Source organism: Poecilia reticulata, linkage group LG11, assembly GCF_000633615.1.
Source record: "Poecilia reticulata strain Guanapo linkage group LG11, Guppy_female_1.0+MT, whole genome shotgun sequence".
Classification (NCBI taxonomy): domain Eukaryota; kingdom Metazoa; phylum Chordata; class Actinopteri; order Cyprinodontiformes; family Poeciliidae; genus Poecilia; species Poecilia reticulata.
In genome coordinates this window covers 26,224,620-26,250,552 of record NC_024341.1, presented here as the reverse complement: position 1 = coordinate 26,250,552, position 25,933 = coordinate 26,224,620, and the positions used below count along the sequence as shown (strand labels likewise).

At 40.3% G+C, this 25,933-nt stretch overlaps 3 protein-coding genes across 13 annotated transcripts in view; 1 reads left to right on the top strand and 2 right to left on the bottom strand.

The window, feature by feature from the left end:
* Window positions 1-498: 498 nt before the first annotated feature.
* Window positions 499-3,935, top strand: zgc:91910 (Zinc finger protein 706-like). Its single transcript, XM_008422844.2, has 4 exons — window positions 499-601; window positions 2,145-2,295; window positions 2,466-2,592; window positions 3,607-3,935. Exons 2-3 carry the CDS (start codon window positions 2,161-2,163, stop codon window positions 2,559-2,561), a joined length of 231 nt encoding a protein of 76 aa, XP_008421066.1. The 5' UTR covers window positions 499-601; window positions 2,145-2,160; the 3' UTR covers window positions 2,562-2,592; window positions 3,607-3,935.
* A 39-nt stretch (window positions 3,936-3,974) lies between these two features.
* bmp8a (bone morphogenetic protein 8a) lies at window positions 3,975-14,668 on the bottom strand. 6 transcript variants are annotated; one of them, XM_008422846.2, is made up of 8 exons: window positions 12,169-13,542; window positions 11,612-12,091; window positions 7,606-7,798; window positions 6,667-6,815; window positions 5,873-6,052; window positions 5,718-5,794; window positions 5,042-5,152; window positions 3,975-4,517 (listed from the first exon to the last, which is right to left on the bottom strand). In XM_008422846.2, the coding sequence occupies exons 2-8, from the start codon at window positions 12,060-12,062 to the stop codon at window positions 4,368-4,370; spliced, it is 1,311 nt and encodes a 436-aa protein (XP_008421068.1). In that variant the 5' UTR covers window positions 12,063-12,091; window positions 12,169-13,542; the 3' UTR covers window positions 3,975-4,367. The 6 variants fall into 6 exon arrangements, with proteins under 6 accessions (XP_008421068.1, XP_008421069.1, XP_017162793.1 ...); XM_008422847.1 differs by having other exon boundaries at window positions 13,453-13,541; XM_017307304.1 differs by having other exon boundaries at window positions 11,612-12,855; window positions 13,453-13,539.
* Window positions 14,669-15,524: 856 nt separating this feature from the next.
* The window catches only part of LOC108166717 (microtubule-actin cross-linking factor 1-like), a 26,067-nt gene continuing 15,658 nt past the window's right edge, over window positions 15,525-25,933 (bottom strand). For 2 of the 6 annotated variants that reach the window (XM_017307481.1, XM_017307480.1), the window contains 6 exons: window positions 25,401-25,463; window positions 24,214-24,246; window positions 21,036-21,253; window positions 19,653-19,769; window positions 18,059-18,161; window positions 15,525-17,422 (listed from right to left, as the gene is read on the bottom strand). In XM_017307481.1, the coding sequence (XP_017162970.1) occupies window positions 17,175-17,422; window positions 18,059-18,161; window positions 19,653-19,769; window positions 21,036-21,253; window positions 24,214-24,246; window positions 25,401-25,463 (782 nt within the window). In that variant the 3' untranslated portion in view covers window positions 15,525-17,174. The remainder of the gene's footprint in view (window positions 17,423-18,058; window positions 18,162-19,652; window positions 19,770-21,035; window positions 21,254-24,213; window positions 24,247-25,400; window positions 25,464-25,933) is intronic. The other 4 variants (XM_017307482.1, XM_017307483.1, XM_017307485.1 and 1 more) reach the window with 4 other exon arrangements.

The following is a 25,933-nucleotide window of genomic DNA, read 5'->3' as shown; positions in this document are numbered from 1 at the left end:
TTGAACTTATGTGGATTTGATATTTAAAACATGGATTTTCTCATGTAGGATTTCATCTTTTGGATCCATTCGTGACTGCTTCCGTTTCTATGTCTGTTTTCTTAAAGATTTTTTAACCGTGTATACAATAATTCCTTTTCTGAACCTTTTGATTTCAGACTATATCTTGAATCATTGGACAGAAATGTAATGCAAACTTTTCTGATCTTAGACTTATTCATCAGAAACTCTAGAAACTGAGTGAGTTGGATAAATAAAGAAAATCCACTAAATATAATCCTAACAGAAATTTTCCTGTGAAATTTAAAATTTGCAAGATCAAAGGTGATCTTGATCAATTTTTAGCCTTTATGATTGAAGGCTTAAATTGTTGATATTAAAATTAATGAGAAAGGTTTTCGGATATTAAAAAGTCAAATTTTGGAGTCTTTGGTGACATTTGTGCCACTATTAAAACGGATTTTCAAAATTATGTGGAAGACCTGGGTTGCAGTTCCACCTCCGTCCAGCTAGAGGGCTCTGCTCGTGGATTCTGGGTGCGCTGGAAACTCTCAAAGAAGGAAAGCAACGAAACGAGAGGAGACGGAGTCGACTCTCGAAGGTAAACCTCACCGAGTTTGTGAGCTTCTTACTTTCCTAATAGCTCCGGTTAAACTGTATTCCGGTTTGAAATTAATATGCACATCCACTGTTGTCATTTAAACGCAAATATATTAAGCTATAAACTAACTTTGAGCTGTATGAAACTTTAGCGCTGCTAAGCTAGGAGCGTTAGCTTTAAGGCGGCGCCGGTTGGCAAAACCGGCTTTGAGCCGTGGTAGTTTTTACCAAACTAGACATTTTAATACATTTTATATGTTAAAACGGCATCAGGCGTCTGGGCTTGAATGACTCAAAATGGATAAAAGTAGTTAAACGGGTAGCCGGGTTTTTATTTCTCTCGGTGCTAACTTAGCTCCCTGAAGTTGGCGTCTGAATCGTAGCTTCAGGACTGTGTTAGATGTTTATTTAAAGCTGCATTTCTTTAAATTATTACATAGAATAATTCGGAAAATCAAACAAAAGTACATTAGCAGCTCGTTAAAGCCCCAAAATTAAGCTTCTCTGATAACATAAATATTACATAAGAGCATTAAATACCGATATAAATATTGCGACATCGCGTCCGACATGAAATATTTGAGGGAAAGACGTAAAACGATGTCTGTGTACGCTGAGGTATTTTCAAATCTGCTTACATTTTTTTTCTGTTTATTTGAAGCACTTTTTATATTTATCTTGAAAAGTGCTTTATAAACAAAGTTTTACTTTAAATGATCATCAGCTTTGTATTTTGCTTATTTACGTTCTAAGTTTTTGGATTTGCAGTTTGTTGAAATGAAAATCTCCAGAAATTAACTGCAAATTCAGTTTTTAAGAGTTGACAAAAATGTGAGTTTTGTTCAACCTGTGGCATGAAATATGTTTCATATTTATTTTATGAAGCTGTTTAGTTAGAGGAAAGGTTACTAATGCCACACAAATAGAGAAACTCCAATTTCTCTATTTTCCAATTTCACAAATTCTATACCTTTGTTATAACTGGATCACTTTGTCGCCATTAGTCGTATCTTTAACTGCTGAAGGTTTGTTTTGGTGTTGTAAACTTCAGACTTAACCTTTAACCTTTTGGTGAAAATCCAATAAATCATCTTCTCAGTAAAATTCAAACACTTTCCAAACATTTTTAAGTGACTTAAACTTTTTTTTCCAACAGTTTTTGAGACATGAGTCATTTATTACCGTTATTGAAAAATTGCCCAATTTAAATAACTTGTGCAGTTATAAAATATAAGACAACAGTTACACGGATCAATAACGTACTGAGTGATTAGGAATAATAAATATTCATCAAATTGAAATGATCCAAACAGATCATGGTAATTAAAGTAAATGATGATTAAATGCTTAAACGAAATATACTAAGACAATTTAGTTTCAAATCTTAAAAAAAGTTCCCACCAAGTTTTCTGACATTTTTTATTTTAGACAGTGAGGAACAAAAGGTCTTTTAATTAAATGTTATTTTGAACTTTATAACATTTCCAGAGGTTTTGTGACGCGGTTCCTGTAACGTCGCTGCTCCTCTTCCTCTTCCTCCTCAGGTTGAAGCGCAGAGCCATGGCTCGTGGGCAGCAGAAGATTCAGTCCCAGCAAAAGAACGCAAAGAAAGCAGCGGAGAAGAAGAAATCTCATGGTGCCGACCAGAAAACCGCCGCCAAGGCCGCGCTGGTCCACACCTGCCCCGTCTGTCGGGTCGGTACCAACGAGTTCTTCAAAACCCGGACCTGATCACAGAAACTGTTCAGACAAAATGAGCCAACGAGTCGTTTAACGTCCGGACAGATGATTCCTCTTTCCGTTTTAACAACTGGTGAACCGTTTCTTTAAATCTGAAGTTCTTCTGTTTGTTCTGGTTCTTTCAGACCCAAATGCCCGACCCGAAAACCTTCAAGCAGCACTTTGAGAGCAAACACCCCAAGTCTCCGATGCCTCCGGAGCTGGCCGACGTTCAGGCATAGCGGACCGCTGAGACGATGAAGATGGGTGAAGGTAAAGACTTTTCATAGCTGGAATTATAAAACTCATTTTATAAGGAGGAGGGTCTAAATCAGGGGTGGTCAAAGTGTGGCTGGAGGGCCATTTATGGCCCTCAGAAGGATTTTTGGTGGCAAATTTTTGGGGCAAATTTGGCCCACAAGCTCTGGTTAGTTGATGAAGATGGACAGTTTTTCATTTCTTAGAGTAACGTTTTTTATAAATCAAAAGCATCTTTAATAAATGTTTATTTTTTAGTTTTTGAAACTCAACTAGAACCACAAACATCGAGCTCCTTTTCTTCAGCAGGAAAACAACCAACCCAACAAGAAACTGGAGCCGTGTTTCCATTGACTGTAGCTGCAGAATTTGACATTTTGGAAATAGTTAAATTTTTTTAAATAAAAAGTTTAGACGGTACAATGAGGTTTTTTGTTTTTCACCAAACTGCACTTGGTCCTGAGGGGAAAACGTTTGGACCCCACAGGTTTAAATAACTATTAATTTGTTGTTTAAGGAAAAAAACAGTTCAAATTATTACTTTTGCTGCATTTCCATTACAAATGTCTGAACAACTTTAAGTTCTGCTGCTGTTGATAAAACATAATTTCACACATGAATAAGTTTGTTGATGCAAAAAGTGATTAAAAACCGTTCAGTTGATCCTCCAGCCACTTCCTGTCGTCTTTGTCGTTTGGCCAGTAGCAACAGCTGGTTGTTGTTGATGTGACTCATCATGTGTTTCCGTTGCAGTTTTGTTAAATGAACAGATTTATTGGTTCGCATCGTTTCTTCATTGTCAAACGGAAACGGCCAGTGGTTTCAATAAATTTGAGTCAAATGACACACATGGTCGCCTTCCTGACACGGCGGCTTAGTCATACTTTTAGAACGAGATGAGAGTTGGGTCATGTTAGGAAGGTGACGATGTGCCAGTGTTTTATTTATACTTCTAAGGAGAAATGAAAATGTTATCCAGTTTTTGTATCCTGGATGTTTTTTTTCCTGAATCATTCCCGTTATCTGCAGAACCACGGTGACCACAGGCGACTCGGCTGCGTTGCCAGGGCGATGTTGAACTCGGGACCTGTCAGTATTCAATGGACAACGGGGGAGACGCACAACCTGGGCAGACAAACACCAGCAGCCCCCCCTAACCCCCCATGTTTAAAAAATATATATTTATTACATGCAACTAACTTTTAGTGTAACAGATTTCAGTTTTTCCACCAGTTATAATCTTCCACTGCAACAAAAAGCAGATTTCATGTTAAAAATTTGCCCCCAAAGACTGAATTAATGTTTTCACTGTACTTTTTTTTTTTTTACATTTTCAATAAAGCAATCAATATATTTAACTTTTAAGATTGTTTTATACATAAAGCATCACCATTGACTACATTTTCTATTACAGTTTAATAAATTCTTCACATACAAAAAACATTTTAAAAGAAATGAGGCATCAAACTGTAGAAAGCATCATTTGCCTGTTGACCTTCAGCAGCAACTGGACCAGTCCTGTAATCATCATCCGCCGCACAAATCTAATGTTTTTATTCTTTTTACAGTAAAATAACGTCTTCTGTAGAAAACTAAATCTGTTTTTAAATAGATAAAAGTCTGAACGCCTGCGATAAATCTATGTGAAAGCAACAAACTGGAGCCTCTAAAGCAGCAGTTAAAGCGCGAAGCGAACCTGCCGTGTCAGAGTTCATGTCGGGGGCAGAGGGAGGAAGGGCGGCCTCCTCTTCCTCTTCCTCCTGCTCCTCCTCTTCATCCTCCTCCTCCTCTCATAGACAGCCGCAGGTCTTCACCACCATGTTGCGATGCTTCTTCAGGATCACGTTGTTGTTGTCGTCGTAGAAAAGCACAGAGATGGAGCTGAGCTTGGTGGGGGCGCAGCAGGCCGACGGAACCTCGTCCGGTTTCATCAGGTGGACCTGCAGAACGCACAACGTCACGATATCGATTAACGATCAGATGATTAACGATCAGATGATTTTTACTGTCGACTTCATTACAGGTTGTTTTTTGTTTTTGGATGGAAAAGAGTTGTTTTAAATAAATGTTTGAATATTGGCATCTGGTGGTTAAAAAAAATGGCTTTTTATTATATTTTTCCAAAACAAAAAAATCTAATTATAAAAATATAGTCATATTTTTATAAATAGAAAAAAAATAATTGTTCATAAAAAGTGGGTTTAAATTCACTGGCAATGTTTTCCCGTAACATATAATTGTAATATTTTAACATTTCCTGTCTACTTAACATCTTTTAACGCAAAAACATAAAATTTACAGGAATATGATGTGAAGCTCCGTGTAGCCATTTAATCTGAAAAGCTGCTTGTTCTTTTTAATCAGATGTATTAAAATTATTCTGAACTATTTAAACGTGAAAATGGATCAAATTCTGAACTAATCTGTAGAAATGTTTCGGGTTCGGCGCCGTCTGTGTACCGACCACTTGCTGGATGATGGCGTGGTTGGTGGCGTTCATGCAGGCGCCCATTGGATGGATGCATTCACCGTCGCAGTAGTAGGCGGAGTAACCGGCCGGAGCCAGAACCCAGTCCTGAACAGAACCAAACACCAGTTCAGCTTGATTTCAGACAAACAAAATGCAGAAACACTTCATTAATCCCAATCCCTCATTCTGCCCTGATGGGAAGGAAATAATCTGTTGTTGTGATCAGGTACATCTGATGTACGGATATTTCGGATATTTTTGCTTTAATTATTGATCTGAATGTTTTTTGTTTTATTTTCCAGCAAATTACATTTTTTTATATGTATTCTCCAGTTAATCATTTCATAGACGGGTATATTTCCCTATTCTAACTCCTGTCTGGCCACCAGGGGGCGTGTCTGAGTGACATAACCAATAGGAAACTAACTGCAGTAGCCACAGTTTGACCTACAGAGGGCAGCACTGAGTCGCTTTTAGGCCAAATATTGTAAAATTAAACACATTTACACGTAAAATATAAAAAAAAATGCAGAGAAACAAAGATAGAAGCCTTAAAAACCAGTTTAGAAAGTTTATCTGAACAAATGAAGTTATTTTGGGGTTTAGCAGTACAGAAGTTCTGGACCAACAGAAGAACCAGACGTTCTGACGTTTCTGTGGTCCGACTCACCTTCCAGCCCAGGTCACTGAAGCTGACGTACAGCTCGTGTTTCTTGCAGGGTTGACCTTTACTCACAGAACCGCGACCTTGAAGAGAAGCAAACGGCCCAGTTTTAAACCGAACAGAACCGAGTTAAAGGGTTCTCCTGACGGAGGGGTTTGTACCGTGGATGGTGGGGATGGGCAGGTCGTATTTAGGTTTCTTCCTCCTGGGATTGGGCCGGACGGCGCGAGTCGGCCGACACGGGATCTGGCTCTCCCTGAAGAAGGTCACCATGAAGGGCTGCTTGGAGCGCGGGCCTCTGCGGCCCACCAGGCCGATCCAGCTGGCCGACAGCGTGCGATCTGCAAGGAGAGCGACGCCGATCAGAAACACCCAGAACTTCTGATAGAACCCGGTCAGGATACTTATTACAAATATTCACAGCCAAAAAAATCGTCTTCAACCTGAAGCTAAAGAACTGTTTGGATCTGATGGAGGAAACGTCAACATTCATGCCGAGACTGAAATCTGAGCATCACAAGACAAAAAAGATGGAAACCAGGGGAGTCCAAACTGTGGCGCCGGGGCCATTTGTGGCCCCTGGACTGATTTTTGTAGTTAAACAATGATAAAAATTCGTTTCAATGGAAAATCTTTATTTTTAATCTTTTTATAACCACATTTTTCTAATAATTAGAACCTCGTCTGTCCAGATATTTTTACTGAAAATCCAACATTTCTGCCCCCAAAATCACCAGGCTGAAGATTTTCATCATCCAGAGAGAGAGAAAAAAAACATCAAGCAAGTGGAAATCCCAGATCTCGTTTTAATCAAGTGGAAATCACAGATCTCGTTTTAATCAAGTGGAAATCACAGATCTCGTTTTAATCAAGTGGAAATCTCAGATCTCGTTTTAATCAAGTGGAAATCACAGATCTCGTTTTAATTTGCGGCGCGGTTGGTCGCCGGCCTCACCGTCCTCCGTTTCCACGTAGAGGCGGAGGCCCAGGTTGCTGCGCGGGTGGAGCAGCCAGTGGTTGGAGGCGGAGGTGACGTCGAAGGCCAGCCAGCCCTCCTGGCCCGCAGGAACCGACTGCATGTCCAGCAGAACCAGCTCCGACTCCCTGCAGGAGCAGAACCACAAAACGCCATCAGAGAAACAAACCCGAGGCCCAGGGGCCGAATACGGCCCACTGGAGCTTTTAATGTGGACGTTTATCTTTATTCTGATCATTTCTCATCATGATATGAATTTCAGTTTTTAAACTAAACTGACGTTTAAAATGTTTTTACCATTTTATCCACCGTTTGTTATTCAATTCACTGCAAAAACACAAATCCTACCAAGTATATTCAGTTTCTAATGGAAAATGTTACTGTGCTTGAAATAAAACCAAACCAAGTATTTTTTCTTTCCTTCAAGATGCAGGAGATTGTTTTAAGTTCATAATTCCTTAGAATTGATAAAAGTACTAATAATATGGGAGCAACATGTGTTTTCCATATTAGAAGTGAAATAATCTGCCAGTGGAACTATTACTTTAAAAAATAAATATTAAGGAATTATTAACATGAAACAAGCTCCTAGATTCTGCAGGAAACTTATTTTTATCTTATTTCAGCTGTTTGTATCAGAAAAGAGAAGAAAAAAACCACTTGGTCAGTTTTCCTGTTTCTCCAGTGAATCTGCATGTTTCTGCATCTACTATTCAGAATTATTCAGAGAAATAATGAGCTGCTGTCAAATACATATTTTCACCAACACCAGATGGTGGCGCCATAGGCAATACATCTACAGCCCGTGTTCCGATTCTTTTGTTCACACTATTAAAACATCCAGACATAAGAAGATGGTTTATTCAGCTTCATAAAACCTTAAAGTTCAGTAGAACCCAGTGAAGCCGGAGGATCTACCTGTTCCTGTTTTCTCGTTTGATCTCGTAAACGGAGATGTGCAGCGTCCGGTTCGCTCTCTGGCCGACCGTCAGCGTCTTGTAGATGCGAAACTCGGCCGCCGTCACCGTCTCGCCCTGCGGCAGCGGCGTCAGGTCGAAGCGAAACTCCTTCCAGTACGGACGCGTCTGCAGCAGGTTGCGCTCCTGCTCCACTGCAAAGAGGGAGCAAAAGGGTCAAAGGTCAAAGGTCTCTGGGTTTAAGACAAACCAAAAAAAAAAAACACACTGGAACTTAAGAGTTTGCAGGAATAAGACTTTTTAAAGACGGACTAGAAATCACCACATTCATGCACTTCTGCTGCCAAACTTTCTGTTTTAGAAGAGATGAGAAATATTTAAATGAAATAAAATTGATGACTCATCAAAACTAAAACCTGCAGGCTGAGAACAGACAGAGGGACAAACTGATAAATAGACGGTTGGTGGACAATGGGTGGATGAAGACAGATGGACGGACGAATGATGGACAGAAATATTTTCCCACATTTGACCTGGAAAATATCCAATTTCAGACGTTTTTTTTCCCAGTCTCTTTATGAACCTCGTAAATATGAAATCACTCGTATAGAAAGACAGAAAATCAACCACAACAGCTGATCGTCCTGAACTAAAACTGGACTCCTTATAGTTTAATCCGAGTCAAAACCAAAATAAAGCTTCTTTGACAGCAGAACGTTTTCATCACAACCAGCAGAGGAATATAAACCCACAAGCAGGTTTCAGATCTTCTGCCTGGGATCCAGACGTTAAACAGAAGCAGAATCATAAATTAAAGCGCAGATAAACGAGGATAATCAGGACGAGCCCCCTGATTGGTCGGCTGCAGCAGCAGCTCTGCCCGGTAATTAGAGACACTTATTGCTGTGGACCGCAGCAGCTGCTCTGCACACACACCACTAATTACAGGCCTGCCCGGTATTTTTAGAGACGCTCCTCCACAGAAGCATTTTCATCTCGATCCGGGCCGTTTGTGTGTCAGTGGGGCCTTTAATTCCCGCCAGCTGTTTCTTCCCATGACATATACAGAAACCCACACCCCACCTCCACCGCCGGCTCCGTTCAGCCACTTTCAGCCTTACAAAACCTTTTCTGCAGGGAAACAATCGTTTGCAAATGGATGAGATTTTCTTTTTTAGAGTCGACTGATGAATTTCCTTTTTAAATGATGAGGGATCATTAAAAGCCTGGAGAGGAGACAAATTATTCCCACGATAAAGTCTGTGTCTGAACCCCAGAGGAGCCGGAGGAAGGAAGCCGTCGGGAAGAGGATGTTTAGCTTTCAGGCCGACACAGATAGGCATCGACCAGACTGCTGAGCGGTTCTGACCGACTCCCTGAGGTCCAAACAGGTTCTGGGCGGCAGACGCACCAGAACCAGAGTGATGCAACAAGCCGAGTTTAACGTAGATCTGGAAACGGGTTCGCATCGCGCTCATTTCTACGACAAATGTTAGCTCAACGCTTTTGTTTCAAGCGTTTCAACTCTTTTTAAGGACCACAAATAAAACCAAACTGATCTTTAATTAAACTGATGTTTAATTAAACAGATTTTTAATTAAACAGATTTTTAATTAAACCGCTTAAACCTGCAGAATGTCACATTTATTTAAAAAAAGTTAGTTTTTTTTAAATATATTTGTTAAGTCTCACCATGTTTTGACAGAGCAACATGAGAGATAATATGTGCTGCTATTGCTGTCTGAAGAAAACCAATCAGAGCCAGGAGGCGGGTCTTAGCGCTGTCGATCAACCCGGTGAACATCCTGCTAAAGGTGCTAACGGCAGAGAAACAACTTGCAGTTACAGGAAAACCATTTATCCTCAATTACAGGTGGCTATGCTAACTAGCATTAGCATTATGTGCTGAAAATTTTGATTTATGCTCAAATGTCTTTTAATGTTAAGTGATGTTTTTTTTCTTTAATGATTTTGTTTGATGTACTTAAGTTTTCTGTTTGCAATTTTACTTGATTGATGTGAAGAATCTGAGTTTAGAGAAAAGCACTTTACAAATAAAATCCATTTTTATTATTATGATATTAACGTCTTTATGAAGCATAAAAGGAAAGACGGAGCTAAAACAATTTAAAGAGCAGCTTCTGAATAAACATTTATGGTAAAAAAAATACATTTTTTCCTGGAGACGTCTTGAAAAAATGTACATTCAAAAGACTCAAAGGGGATCAAACTAATCCAGGGTGTCCAACGTGTGGCGCAGGGCCAATTTTTGGCCCTTTGGGAGATTACGGGCGGCCCATCCGGAGCTCAATTCTAGAATGGAGCAAATTTGAAACTGTGTTTTTTTTAATGTTTTCTATCTACAATGAATTACAGATCTACAAAAATCAGACTATTTTTTATTTTAATAAAAAGTTTAATTGTTCAGCTCATCAATGAGAAAACGAAATAAAAAGGCAACAGAAGTCGGCCTGTCACAATAATACATACATTTTTCTGGAGGATAAATTGTTGCGATAAGCAACGATATTGTTTTGAAACCATTTAAAAGTAAAATATTTATAAACGTTAAACTGAAACATATTTTAAATATCTAAAATAAAAACATAATTAGCAGGAATAAAACAAGCATATGACTGAAACGGTCAATAAAATGGATTCTGACGCCTCCAAGCAAAATCTGTCTTAAAAAGTATTACTCATCAGAATTTATTGAGCTCATTTTAATTTAATTAAATCAAATTAATCGCTTATTGCGACCGGCTTAACAAGAAGTTTGTTTTAAAATATGAAACATTTTTAATAGATGTGAATCTATGGTCACCATTTTATTCAGAAACAATTTTTTTTATTCAGTTTAGATTCTGTTTAAATTATGTGACTGAAACAGAAAAGACAGTAAATAAAACATTTAAAACAGTTTTTTAGGTTCCATAAAGCTGCAGTTTGTAACTTTAATTAATATTAATTAGTATGTTAAAACTGCCACCATGTGGTAACAGTTTGTTATGAGATAAATCTGTGAAAAGTTCGACGACCTTCCTGCAAAAACAACCAATCTGAGCCAGGAGGAGGGTCTTAGCGCTGTAAATCAACCGCATGAATGTGCTGCTAAATACGCTAATGCTGGAGAAACAACTTACCGTTACAGGAAGACAGTTTATCAGCCTATGCTAACTAGCTTTAGCTCCTTACTGCAGCTTTAAGCAAACAGGTTTGTGTGAGATTGTCATCATAACTAATTTTGCAGGACGATAAATTGTACCTCAAGTTATCGCGATAAACGATAATGTTGTTTAGAAAACATTTTCAAGTAATATAACGGTAATGGCATACAACGCATTATTGGTTTTTCTGTTTATTTTGATATTCAAAATGTCTTCCTGTTTAAATGTTCATTAGGATTTAAAGTTTATTGATTTTTGAACAGAATATATTTTATTCAAGCAAATAAGTCATTTCTCCTTAGGAAGTATATTTAATTCTATTCTACTCAAAGATCAATAAACTTTAAACTCTAACGAACATTTAAAACTGGAACAGAAAGACACTTTAAATATGCAAAACAAATAAAATTAATCATGAAGTCTTGATAAACAAAATTATTCCTTAAAAAAGGGGAAGTAGAAAACAAATAACCAAACTGAACACTTTTGTCATCTAGGGAGAGAAAAGAGAAAAACAATAGTTTGTCTTAATTTATCATTAGACTTATTGATCTATTGTCTAATTATAGTTGCATTTAATTCTAATTTCCCATCAAAATGTTAAAAGGTCGGTTATCTCCACTCTCAGGTCTAAACTAGCTGCTGTCCTCTTCTGCTCTGCTTTGACTGACAGACCGACCCACCGGGTCACGACGGCACGTTTACGGTTAGCAGGAGTCAACAACCCACTGTTGCCAACTCAGCAACTTTCTTGCTGTACTTAGCAACATTTCAGACAAAATAAAAAATTAGTTTTGTCCAAAATCGGACCTCTCCTCAGAACCACCTCTGGCCACTCACCCAGGTTGACGAAGCTCATCACCGTGTCGGCCTCGCTCACCACGCTCCCCAGCGGCGGCGTGTGCGTGCTGAGCGTCGGCAGCGCGGCGTAGTTGACCTGCACGGCCGCCCCGTACCTGCCCAGGCCCGGCCCGTTCAGCGCCATCTCGTCCTCGTCGTCGGCTGACATGGCGTGGTACAGGTCCAGCATGAAGAGCGGCGCCGACGAGGGGGGCCTGAGGGGCGGGTGCGGTCTGGGTCGGCCCGGCAGGCCCAGGATGTTCAGGATCTCCTTCTGCATCTCCTTCTTCTCGCGGCCGCTGAGCCGGCGGAAGCTGGAGTGGACCACGGCCTCGGCCTGCTGGGTCCACAGCAGGACGGACAGCAGCAGGAGCGGCAACAGCAGGGTGGAGCTGGGTCCAGGGCCGGGTCTGGGTCCAGGTCTGCCCCGCAGGATCTGGTGCAGGTTCATCCTTCTGGAGCGCCGCTCTCCTCCAACTGCTGCAGTTCAGTCACCGCAGACAAAAACAGCCGAGATTTATGCCTGAGGTGTTTAGACGAGCGCCGGCTCTGTTTACCTCTAATCTCAAATCAGAAGGAAAATCCACCTCTCCCCTCAGCGCTCAGTCACGCAGCAGCAGCAGAGGCGCGCATGATGAGAGTCGGCATAATTACAAGCTATTCGAGTTGCTGTGAATATAGACAAAAAAAAAGAGGAGCTTTGAAGCTGTAAACGTTAAAGATGTGGAGCAATTTCAGTGATGAGTGGGTGCTGGAGAGGAATTTGGGAGCGTTGTCATTAGGTTTAGAGTAATTCTCCTCTGGATCCAGGATGAGAGGAAGGAGTTGGAAATGGCAGGGATTCCCCAGGAGAACTTTGACCCGCTGGTCGGCTCAGGAACGGTCCGGTCCCGGTTCGATTCTCATTTCCCAGCAGAGGTGAGACGACTCTGCGCTCTGTGGACGCTCTGCAGAGTGAATCCTGAGCAGCTGTTCACAAGCAGGAGGGAGTTTCCCTCCTCCTCCTCTTCATTGCCACCCCTCCCAGCGGTCTCCTCAGGAGACCTCATCTCACCGCCACACTTCTACCTCTTCATCTGCTTCCTTTCCTTCACTTAGTCATAAATTATTTTTGTGTTTACAACAGAAAATTAAATGCCGTTTTTAACTCCGAGCTGATAAATCCTCTATTTATCGGTTCGGTGGAGTTTTCCTGCAGCAGGTCTAGAGCAAACATCTGCACTCGGGTCCAAACCAGAAGGACTCTGAGGGAAGAAATGATTAAAATAGAGTAGAGAGGTTCAGCCCTGTGCCCGCTCATGTTTGTGTGCTCTTCTCTTCAAAGCGGGCTCGGTTCTTGTGGTCTCTTTGAGCGGAACGAGTAACACTGACCAAACCAACGCGGTCGTCGTCATTTTTGCCCGAGGCCAAAGGCAAGTCCCCGAAATGCCAGGAATTAATGCGCTACCCACTTTGCTTTGTGCACACGCCAAATCCTGGAGGATTTATCAGGAGAGGTGAAAGAACCGAAGAGAAAATATATAAAAAAGAGGGAATGTTTGCCTCTGAAACTGGAATAACCCAACAGAAATAAAAAAAGGCATTCCTGGGAGGAAGAAGTGGAGGACTGTCACCAAAGTGAGGGGGTGAAGATGGATGGAGAGTGGACAGCAAACGAGTGGTCTGTGAGAGTACACACAGCTGCAGAGGAACAACTCAAACCATCACATAAACACGACAAAGTTTCAAATCTTCCACCACCGCCTGACGTAAAACCAAAAACGGATCCCGGTCTGGGCAAGGCAAACACAAAGTTTAGCTTATTTCTCCCAAAGCACCACCTGCCTCCGCTCTGTGTTTACCTCCTCTCTGTGCAGAGAAGTGAAGATCCAGGCGGGCACGACTTTATCTTCTGCATTTCGAACACCTCAATTACAGAGAAATGTCCGGCGACTGGCTGCGGGTCTGGGCTCTGCCATCAGACACGAACGGAGGCACGCACACACAGGAAGAGGGAAAAACAAATTAGGTTTGCTTCACTTCTCTCAATAAATTCACACTTTGAAGGAATACCAACCAGGCACTCGGAATAAGAAGATGCATGCATGCAAATACCTGCACAACTCATGCAGGCACTGCTAACATGCATGTGTTCATTTGGCTTCTGACCTTAGAAAACAAACAAAAAAAAAGAGTTACGTTTAGGAACAAGGTCACAGAAATCCAACAACATGAAAAATTATTGGATTTTAAAATAGAATTTATCTTTAATCTGCTAGAGTTTAGAAACTACAATACTTAAACTTTTTAAACCTGGTCTACATTAATCTGACTCAGTTCCAATATGGTCAGGATGCAATAAACTCTTCTATAGCCCGTTTCCTTTAACTTTCAAAAGTCAAATAAAAGTTTCACAATTTACAAATGAGTTTGGATTACTCTGCTGTGTAGAATAGTCTAGTCCAGGTTTAATTGGTGTAAGTTTTTAAATGATAACAGATTAAAAATGCTTATGGTAGTGAGAAATTAAGTGAAATAACATAGCAGCCTTTTTCAAAATTAGCCGCTACAATCAAAAATTAACTTCCTCCTTGTATGAATTTCTCCATTATCTTCCATAGCACTAATGAAACGTTAAACCCAAATTCAAAACTTTGACATTTATTAACTGAACAAGAACCAAAACCAATATTTTAATACATTCATATTCAATGACATGTTTATGAAGATTTGGTAAAGCTCCTTTGACAGCGCTGACTAATAAACATAAGAGGTTCCCTACAAAAAACAAAAGACTGTGTTTTAGGTTTTTCAGTTACTGCCGTTGTAAATTGAAGAAACAAGATGGCGGATGTGTGATATTAGCGTTCTGGTAATATTTGCCAACTTCGATATTCTTTCAACAGAAAAGTACTATTTTCTCTTGTAAGACTGTTTTTATGCACTTTTTTATTGTTCTCATTTGTTTAGAAACTTATGACATGATTTCTGAACAAGAAAAGTGATAAATCCAAACCTGTAGTCGTCATTGTCCAGTTTTCACAACGCCAAAGATGACGTAAGAGAGCGTCCCTTCAGATATTTCCCGGGCAAACAGTGGAATGAACCATTATGCGATTTTGGAGGGGAGGATACAAAGATTAGACATTTTAAAACACTTGTCTCAGATACCCAAATACGTTAAATGTTATATAAACATTTATACATTACGCTTACAATTAACTGTTTTGGGAATGTTGGCTGTAAACACTTTTATTTATATACTGAGAACGGAACTGGATACCTTTTTCCCCCAGTAAGATTTCAGGCAGCACTTTCAGCATAAAATGTTGCTGGCTTTACACAGTTAATCTGACCAATTTCAAAAGATATATAACTTTGTTGTAATATCTAAAACCCATTTTGCACCAAAGAAAAGTCCCTAACTTAATAATGCTAATAAAACACTTGCAACTTATTCAAAATGGGCACCAGAAAGTGGCATAGTAGTCACCAGGCAGTTGCCAACACATTTAACAGAATTACCGTCGATCCCCGTCTATTCGTGGTTCGGTATTCATGGATTTTTATTTTTGTTTTACATGAAAAACGTATAGAAAAACCCATCTTGGACAAATTAAATACCTCACACAATGCTAATTGACCTGTTATTGGCTGGTGTTTGCAAAGCAGAAAATCCAGGATCGCCACTTTTTTCCCTGGAGAAGACTGTAGGTACTAGTTCTGGCCTTTGGAGTCTTAAAATTAGCGTTTTTAAAGAGAGTCTCGAGTATTTGTGTTTTTTAGTTATTTCAATGAGTTCATTGTACTGGTACTTGGAGTTTGACAGCCATTTTGTTGCCACAACTGCTCCCAGTAGAGTTTTTATCTTCAGGACTTTAATTTCTAAAACTCGAAAAAGTTAAAATCAAAGAAAAAACAAGACCAGAGGCAGTTTTATTGCAAGCATACTTTAATACAAAAACAGAAAAAAGTTTATAATTTTAGTTTATTGTTTTAATTTTACACAAGTGACTCCCTGTAACACCCCCTTCCTCCCGCCATGTTGACTTCATCACACTGAGAGGACTGCAGCATCAAAAAGGTGGAGTAATCATTTCCCCCTCAGAGAGACAATAAATAAATAAAAATCAACCTTAAGATGACTTCTTGATGTAATTTCCATTAGTTTCCATAAACTTCATCTCTTAATTTGAGAAAACACTTAGACAACGTGGCCCTGTCAGCAACAGGACATTTGAAAAAAAGCCTAGAAGAGACGTTGTCATTCATATCTGTGGTTCATCTACACATGAAGGGCAAAAACCCCTTTGGTCAGGAAAATGTAGTCGTTAGCGATAAAGAAAATTTAACAAGACTGCCACTAGAGGGCGCCCCAATGAGCAATGTAATGTCACAATAGTAGAGTAGAAACACGCTTTTACACACAAACCATGTCAACAAAAAAAAAAAAAAAAAACGAGCGGAGTGGGCATCTTCTCGGTACAAAAAATTCATAATTTCTTTAACCATAATACTAAATCACTCTCTGCCGACGGTGATATGACGAAAAACTGAAAATAAATAAATCTGTCTTTCAAGCTAAACAACAAAAAAGTCCAACTGGTTTATAAATTAATCAGAAAACATTTGCAAAGTAAAATTTTGCATACAGTGACTCAAGTCAATGACCTCTGCTGCTTCCTGTAACAGACACACACACGATGTGTGTGTGTGTGTGTGTGTGCAGCGGGGTCACTAAGGGCAACACAGCGGCAGAGGATTAGTGCATGCTGGTTGTCGAACTCTTGCGAACACGGTTGTTAACATCATGTTAAGGTTACGCATGTTGTATATCGTCAGTAATGTGCTGTTAGTTGTCACCATAAAAATAGTCCTTTCTTTTGCTAGCTTGTGATTTTTGTGTAAAAAAGGAGAAAAAGAAACCACACCGCCCTTTGCTGAAATGCACGCTTGGGGCTGACGGGAGCGTTCCAGCGGTTGGGCGGAGTCACCACCTCCACCGATCCGCACAGGAAGTGTGTGTGCGTGTGTGTGTGCGTCAGACGGCGTTTCCTCAGCTCCGCCGCTGCTGAGGTGACGGTTTTCTCGCCAAGCGACAGACATGGCAGTCGTTGCATATTTTCTCTGTTGACGCATCCTTGAGGCATCTGGACCACAAGTAAAAATAATTCTCCCACAATTCTTTTTCTGTTTGTGTAGCTGCGGCGTTGGCGGCGTGCCCCGATCCGCGCCGCGCAGCACCGCGCTCTACGGGTCAGAGTGTGCGTCTGTCAGTTAGAAAGCCGGACATCTGATCACGACAATGTGTGTAACATAAAGTAAGGCAGCATCACGTTTGAGAAGAGGAGACTGGAAGGCAAACCGGGGTCTTAAAGGGGAAAAGTTCTCGCTGACCCCTCGGATTCTGGTCCAGAGACCTTCTCCTCTTGTGCGTGTCTTCAAGACTTGGGAAGGAGTGAGAGGGAGATCAACTCGGATCGCCATCTCCTTCATTCCCCGGAAAAACATCACGTATAGTGCAGGATTTTCACACCAGCCATCTGGATGAAGAACAAGAACACCGATTGATTCTTCAGCTGGTTTACTTCTTCGCAGACCCTGGCGTCTTGGGGCTGGGGGCCTTCTTCGATATAGTTGGGATCTTGGAGGGTTTGGTGGCGCTGCCGGGCCGCCTTGGCGTGTCTGAAGTGTCGGAGCAGACGGAGCGAGCGTCCTGAAGCTCCGAGGCGTCGGATGCGTCGCTGCCACGGCGACTGCTGGCCCGGCTGCCCGCTCTGCTGCCGGCGCGGCTGGTCGGACCGCTGGCCGTCGCCGCCCCTCGCTTTGGATCTGATGGAGAGAGTTAGCGGTTAGCCGACGCGGAACTGAAACCCAGTCAACCAAGCATAGCTGGTCTAGATTCTCGTGCAAATATCTGAGCACACTTGAAATAAGACAAAACTAACTTTTCAGCAAAATATAAGAGCCAACAACTCCTTAATATTTATAAAAAGTATTAGTTCCACTGAGATTATTTTGCGCAGAGCAAAGGAAAAACCCGACACCTTTTTCACTCCTATAACTGAAATAATATTTTTTTAAACAAATATTAAGGAATCGTTGACTTAAAACAAGCTCCTATATCTTGCTGTAAAGTTATTTATCTGTATAATTTGAATGTACAAAGAAGATTTCCTGGTTTTGTATCTGTATATATTTCAGGATTTTATGCATCCATTCAAAGAATCAGAACAAGAGCAAACACTGCAAAAGTACTACCAAGTATTTTATGCCAATATTTCAGAACACTCGAAAGAACTAATTTGCAATTAACAAAGAGCTTATTTTAAGTCAGTAATTTATAAATATTGATAAATTGTATTAGTTCCACTTACAACATTTTCCCCATGTTACCAGTAAAATAATATTCGCTGGAAACTGTATAGAAATAGTTGGTGAAACTTTGTGTTTTTGCAGTGAACTCGCCTGAGCGTTTGCTGCTGTGCGGCGTTCCTCCGTTCTCTCCGGTCAGCGAGCCTCGACTCGAGTGGAACGGCGGCCTCTTCAGTTTGGAGCCAGACGCCGCCCCCTGCAGGACAACACAGGAATGACTTCACGGTTAGCTGACCGAGCAGCCATTTTAAAACTGGGTCAACAGTTTGACACAGAAACGGAAAACATGTGACAACACGGACAGATCTATAAAACACACAAACACAGTCACACTTTAACACAATGCTACAGTTGAACAGTGAAAGGTGTTTAATTCATTTACGACATGAAAACTAGACAAATATTTATGAAGAAAAATGACTTTGGATCATTTAAATATTTAAGTGGCTGATACAGTTAATTATTCAGATTTCTTTTAAACTATTTTTAATTTTTGTTTGGAAAAAAAGCCTACAAAACAAAATGTACAAAACTAAATCTTCTAAACTGTCACGTCAGAGACCAATTTGTTAACCAGGTTATTTAATGCCCAAGTTAATTTTACCCAATTTCTAAATTCTCAAAGTTAAACTGTGGCAGCAAAAAAAAAAAAGAAAATCAGAAAAATACTTTAAAGATATTTTTTAAAATATATTTACACAACAAATAAATCACAAAACAAATATATTGACTTAATAATAATCAAAATTAAAAATGATTTATTTAAAATTCAATTATTGAGGTGAAATGTTTATTTATATATACATTTTTAGCTGTCACAACAATATTTATGTTAGTCTCTTAACAAGTGGCTTATTTTATTTCTACAATATTACTGTTCATGCACTTTATGTAAATTTTTTGGAAAAATGATCCGACTCAATTGGAAATAGTCCCATTTCTAATAACTGCACAATATTTTCCGTTTCAGTCTTGTACAGTTTATTACTATTATAGTTAATCTTATTTTTTTATACATAGTTCAAGAACTTTTAACATAAACCCGAGTTTCCTCTGTGCAGGACAATAAAAGCTGTTTTTCTATTTATACTGCAGTCCAGCCAGTTTTCATCCTGTCAGGATTTAATTTGACTTTCAACACAAACAGCCTAGAAAGCAGGGGTGTCCAAAGTGCGGCGCAGGGGCCATTTGTGGCCGTTGGAGTGATTTTGTGTGGCCCCCAACTGCAGTTCAAGAATAATACAAATCTGGTCGAAACTATTTACTTTTAATCAGGGTAAAAATGTTTAACATAATTTTCTTAATTGCCTTTTTATAACCAAGTTTTTATAATAAGTAGAACCACAACTACTAGTTTTCAGTTAACTAGGCTTTAACTGAAAAACTGACTTTTAAAACTTGTCTGAATGTAGCAAATATTTTTAAAGAAAGTGACTCAAAACTTTTTCTTGTAATAGAATAAATTTGCACAACTTCTGTGCAAATTAATTTACAGTTTTGGATCTAAAATGAATAACATCCATTTCTTTCAACAAACAACAAAATCAGACTGCAACTTCAATTGCTTGATTTTATTTTTAACCTTTTTTTTATAGCCTGCTACGCGGTGCAGTGTTAGTGCATTAGCTCGCTCAGAAGGGCCAGGGGTCGGAGGTCAGGGTGGGGAGGTTGGAGGTGAGTGCGTTACCTCAGGAGCGCTGTGGTTGTGACCGAGGTCTGGGCAGCAGTGGCACTTGGTTGGCGTTGGAGTTTTACTGTGTGCAAGCCAGGGCTTGGCATAGTCACGCGAGTGAGTGAGGGAGGACTGAAGGGAGGAAGGGAAGGAAAGGAGGGAGCAGAGCCAAGCAGCGTAGGAGGGAGAGGAGGAAGAGGAGGGAGCGGGTTATGGAGCAGGAGGTTTGGGTGTTGTTGTGTAAGAGCAGGTCAGCAGAAATGGTTATAATTAATTTTTTTTAATCAAACAGGGAACCAGACGATGCAGGAAGTTTTTTTGATGGGATGTTAGCAGGGTTGAAAACAGGAGAGAAGGCAAAAAAATAAAATATAAACAGAAAAAACACAAAGAACAAACATAAAACTTCACAGTCAAGGATGTGGTGATTTCAACAACAAGAGGATGACGATAAACATGTAACAGAAAATACACACAGAACCTCCTGCAGTCCAGTCAAAACCTGGACTGAACCAGCGCAACGTGTGTTTAAAAAACGGCCAGTCAAGAATTTAAAAAGCACTTGGCAAAATATAACGTAGTATTAGAGCTATGCCAAGGAAAAAACTCGAAATATTACGTGAATGAAGTCATAACTTTATGACTTCAATATCACAATATGATTTAATATCCATATATTATGAATTTATTTTCATAAACACGAACTATTTTGTAGAAAACTAAATCGTACCCAGACTTTATATTTTGTCGTTGCGTTGATCTGAATTCAAAGTTCAAATAAAATAGTCAGAGACGATGGCCTCCAGAATTAGTAGAAACTTTCTAGCTCCTTCCTTGAACCTTTAATGAATTTTAGCACTAAACTCTTGAGAACCTCGTTGTTTATGACAAAACTATAAAAACCTCTTTATGAGTTTGACACTTCAACATGCGACATTTTGAAGGTTTTTCTTGCTTTCTCACGATGTGACGTATTTACAGGGTTTCTCCACGATTCACCAACTCCAATTTAAGACGTTTTAAAGCCTTTTAAAGACCATTATGACGTAAATTTCAAACCTATTTATTTGCAACTTTGTCCAACCAACTGGTGATACTTTCCAATGATAGTCCAAAACGAAGCTAACAGGCTAACTAGCTAGGACGGGAAAGTTAGCATTGCGCTAGCGTCTTAAGTCAGAGTGCAATGAAGATGTCAGAAAAGTCCCTCAAGAAAAAAACAATACATAAAATATGAGATGAAATAGCCAAGACCAAATTTAAGACCTATGATTAAAGTATTAGAGGCTAACTTACCTTTTCAAATGATTTTGTAATTTTAAGGCCTTAATTTTAGATGTGAACTTAAGACTTTTTAAGGATGACCTGATTTAGCGCTCTTAAGGCAGAAAATCGTACCCTAGATGAAGCCGAAGCCGTCGGTGTGGCAGGTGTGGAGGGAGCCGACGGGAGCGAGGCGCCGCTGTGGGAAGCCGAGGACGACGAACGGGTTGGCGAAGCGTTGCGTGAGCCCGGTTTGGAGCGTCGACCCCGAGAGCGGAACGCAGCCAGGCCCTGAGACGCTCCTTCAGGAAGGATGAACTTCTCCCTCAGCTCCAGGTTGGTGCGACCTCGAGCTGCAGACAGAGACGAACACAGAGAGCGAGCACAAACAAATCGTCAGTTTTTCCGTTGTTTTTGGTTTATCTTTGTCCCTCCAGCAGGGGGCAGCAGAGGCAGCGAGCAGAGTGAGGGAGGGAGAGTCGGTGCTTCCTTGGCTGCAGACATCACAGTCGGTGCGTGTTTCATTTGAGAGTGCGCATGAGCAGAGCGCGTGTTTGGAGCAGTGGAAAGGTCAGGAGGTCATGAGGAGGAAAGTGAAGTTGTGCAAGTGCAAAGGAAGGAGAATTAATTCCATATCCGCAACAAAAGCCAACCAGCCGTGGAGACACACTGTTATTGCTGCTTCTTAAGCTTTGAAAAGGAAAACCTGAACCTCTCCAGCGCCACCTACTGTCTTCTACTCATCATAGAACATCTGTAAACCTCCAGAATCACTAGTCTCCTTCCCTTCTGCAGTTACAGTTACATCACAATGTCATCTGCAAACATCATAATCCTCCTGTCTGTCAGGCCGCACACCTCACCACTGACTCACGCACTTCCTCCTACTTTTCCTCCATCCTTCATGCTTTATGGGAAACAAACTTCTAAACCTTTGCGGAGAAGTCTTAACTAGATATACAACCCAGAACTTCTAGGATGTTGCCATGTTTTTTTGTGATTGCTGCAGCATAAATTGATTGATTTTGCAGGACGTTTTGAAAAGATTATGGTCAAAGTTGCAATTTTTTAAGCTTTAACATGTTGCCATAACATGGTTTTAAAAAGAGTAGGGTTGCAACAACCAATAATGTTGGTAATCTATCATTCTATCAATTATTCTGATGATTATTGATTAATCAGATGAAAAAAAGTGTCAGATTCTGCAATTTATTTATTTAACTACGACATTCCTTTGGTAAATGCTTGATTATCTGCCAAAAATAAATAAAAAACTGCCAACCTCAACATGTGAAAGTTCAGGCCTTTCTGCTGACAGTGTAGAGCTGATCTGGTGATTAATTTGTTGATTAACTGATTAATAAATGGGAAGCAAACGGTGAAGCTAAAAATGCCACATGAGTTCTGGGTGAAACAAGTTTTTTTTTCCATTTTTAATTCAAAATGTTCACATTTTTACTGTTCTTTCAGAAAATTACAGTTTTTGAATTTGTATACTCCAGTTAAATGATTACTAAATTAGTTGACAATTATTTGAATAATTGATTAATCACTTTTAATCATTTCTGCAAAAAAGCTGAAACTGCTACATAATCTTCCCTAAAACGAAAGGATTTTAACATTGTAAATATTTAAAGAGCGAATAACATTTTCAAGTACCTCTAGTACAAATAAAATAACATCCTGAAGAGAAAGTATAAATAATAACAATTCAATATTTGTCATTGAAGTTAAAGTGAGCTGTGAGTATGAGCAAATCCTGCAGAATATCTCAAAATGTTTATTTAAAAAATGTTGCTGTTTAGCGTCACACATCCTTTCATCTTTCAACAGGAAGTTAAATTAGACGACAGTTGAATCGATTGGTCAAAGTTCAGCCGAGTCGCAGTGATTGGTCAGAAAATAAGGAAACAAACGTTCAGATAGATTTGCAGAAAAGTTTGCAGGTCCACCTAAAATTTGCGAATGATGACTGAATTAGTTGCATTAATAGTTTTGATCACAGCATTGCAACTTCTTGGAGGGATTGGAAAACAACATATGATGAAGTTGAGATCAGATTTTAGCTACTTTTATTGCTGCTTTTACGTAGAAAACAAACACCAACTCATGATGAAGCTCCTGAATGTCTATTTCAGCTGAAAAAACCCAAATAAAAACAAAATAAATCACTTGAACAGATGTTGATGTGAACTCTGGCTCTAATTAAACCTTGAAAGCATCTCCAGTTTTCTGACATGAATGAAAATCCTAAGTTCCCTGAATGATGGCAGCACTTTCATTGCGTAGCTTCCTCTCTGATTAATTGGTACGTTCCTCCCAGCTCCTCTGTGTTTGCACAGCGTGAGCGTAAATATTTACTGTAGGCTGGTCACGCGTGTTCAGGGTTTCTCCCTTCGTCTTCAAACACTCAGGCAGCATTCTTGGACGGAAAGTGGTGCAGCAGCGCCGGCAGACAACAAAGAAGCCCGGAGAAGCCAGCCACAGAGAGACAGTGAGGAGGGAGATCGAAGCTAAATGAGAGGAAATAAAGTGGACGGCCGTCGTCCTGAGCAACCGGCCGGTCAGTTCAGACGGGTGCAGCCTGCAATCATGTCCCCACATGAAGCCAGCCAGCCAGGTGCACCCTGTAATTCTGCCTCCCACCAACCAGCAATCACATTTAAAGGAGCCGCTCTGGAAGCAAGCGCTGTTAGAAACCCAGCCTGGCCACGCCCGGGTCGTAGGCTCCGCCCCTTTCTATTTAAACGACAGTTCTCCCATTAATCGCCGATAACTAATAAATTTATAGCTATAAAGCTGTTTGTGCATTCTGTGAAATGACCTGCAGAAAAGCACTACACCTCCTCAGGCTAAAACAAATCAGCCGTTTTCACATTAAACTGTCTTACAGCCGTCGTTAACCACCGTTAGAAGACCAGGGCTTGGCCAGGTCCTGCTTTGGTTGTGAGTGAAGAAAGCATGAGGCAAACATGTGGCACAGAGACAAGACTGAAGGCAGCATCTGTGCACTGAAACATTTAGGAACGACACACAAACATGGAGTAGGGGTGGGGCAAAAATCTGGAGCTTAATCTGTACAATAAGGCACATTTTTGGTACCTCTCTGCTTTTCGCAGGGAGATTTTATGAAGAAACTTGAAACTATCGTACGATTGCTTTATCATTCATCGTAACTTGGGGTAACCGCTGCCTCCCACCCCTAACACGAACACACGTGAGACAGCTGATGTTAACGATGGAGGCTGACAGCTGGACGGACAGATGGAGTTATGAGATCAATGAAAAGGTGCGGAAGACAAAGTGTAGATACCTCGGCAGCAGAAATAGCCAGGAGTGACTGTCACTGAGAGACACAAGAGACATTGTGAAATAACTGCATGCTCGAGGTGGGATGAAGAAAGTTTTGAACACAAATACAAACACACACACACACACTGCAAAAACACAAAATCTTACCAAGCAAATTTGGTCTCGTTTCTAATGGGAGTATCTTAGCACACTTGAAATACAACAAAACTAAGTTTAAAGTAATTTTTCAGAAAGATATAGGAGTTTATTTAGGTCAATAATTCCTTAAAGGGAACCCTTTATCCAAAATTCACACTTTGCACATTTTTATTCTTCCGTTTGGAAATGCTTAATCACAATGCTTCTAAAAAACAGCCCAAAAAACACCAACACGGTTTCTGGCAGTAAGTTAAAGTTTTCTTTTCGTTTCAGAAACCTGAGGAATGTAACGTCTTTTCAAAGATGCTCGGTTGCATAATTGCAGCATCTGTTTGCAGCCAGTTTCACGTGCGAGTTCAAACGTCGTCTTGTTCCACTGGCAGATTATTTCACCCGTGGTAAGCTGATTTACAGGATAGACCAAGTTAATGTCACCTAGCGTGTTAGCTTAACGCAACACGATGCTAATAGCATTGAGCTAGCATTAGCTAATTTTGACTTCTAAACCAAAATTACTGGCGTACTGAATGGATTAAGTAAATGTTAGCCATCATGCTAGTGTAAGCTAACATATTTGGTAAATCTCGTTCAACTGGCAGATTATTTCACTTTCACTTTTTTCACCAATATTAAAGAGCCAAGCTACTATATTGTGCTGAAAAGTTACTTTTAATTGAGGTCCGTTGCATTTCAAGTGTCCTAAGATATTTGCACTACAAACTAAAGACACCCTGTAAGATTTTCTGTTTTTGCAGTGCAGAGGTGATACTTCTTGAATAAAAAACATTTAGATACACGAAGGGATCCAGATGAGCGTCTGTCGCCCCCAAAAATGGCAACATTCAAAGATTTCAAAGCTTTTCCAGGCAGGGGGAAACAGTACAACCGGGAAGACATTACGTTAGTCTGGAGATCACAGTCAGCAACGAGAAAAGAGGCAAAGACGATGCGACGAGAGATGGAGAAGGAAGACACCTGGGCGGGACTGTCCACGTAAAAACGAAACAAAAAGAGACACGCAGCTGAGAGAAAATGTGAGAGAAATCCAACCTATACGAGATGAGATGGAGCTACTGGAATCGGAGCGGAGAATCTTAAGTCCTGGATGTTTCACTGAGGAAAGAGAGAAAAAAGGGAGGGAGAACGGAAGGAGGAGAGGAAGAAAAACTGAGGACCATGCATCATGCAATACTACCGTTTAATTTCAGAAAGTATGGAGAGAGAGACAGAGGGAAGGGAAGAGTCTGAGTACATGGAAATAAAACTTCAAATGGAGAGGATGGGAACAAAGAGACATCGCTCCGATCGGGACAGACGATCAGATCTTCGCTGCTTCACCTGCAGGCAGACGGCTGGACAACGTGACGTCATTTCACAGCTTTAATGAGTGTGAACATGAATCCAAGAGCCTGACTGGTTCAAAGGTCCAGTTAGAGGCAGCGCAGTCCAGATAATATGATCATAACTATAAAAACCTGAAGCCAACAGCTGCAAACTGACCAGAGATTCATTACTTAACAAAAGATATAACATGTTTATTAAAGATTTGAACAAAGTGAAGCTAAACCTTTGTCACTTGAGTT

Coding starts and splice junctions, on each gene's coding strand:
- zgc:91910 (XM_008422844.2), top strand. CDS start 2,161: ATGGCTCGTGGGCAGCAGAAGATTCAGTCCCAGCAAAAGAACGCAAAG. Junction 2,296..2,465: donor ACACCTGCCCCGTCTGTCGG/GTCGGTACCAAC, acceptor TGGTTCTTTCAG/ACCCAAATGCCCGACCCGAA.
- bmp8a (XM_008422845.2), bottom strand. CDS start 12,062: ATGAACCTGCACCAGATCCTGCGGGGCAGACCTGGACCCAGACCCGGC. Junction 6,816..7,605: donor AAACGAGAAAACAGGAACAG/GTAGATCCTCCG, acceptor CTGCTCCTGCAG/GGAGTCGGAGCTGGTTCTGC. Junction 5,153..5,717: donor TCAGTGACCTGGGCTGGAAG/GTGAGTCGGACC, acceptor GGTTCTGTTCAG/GACTGGGTTCTGGCTCCGGC.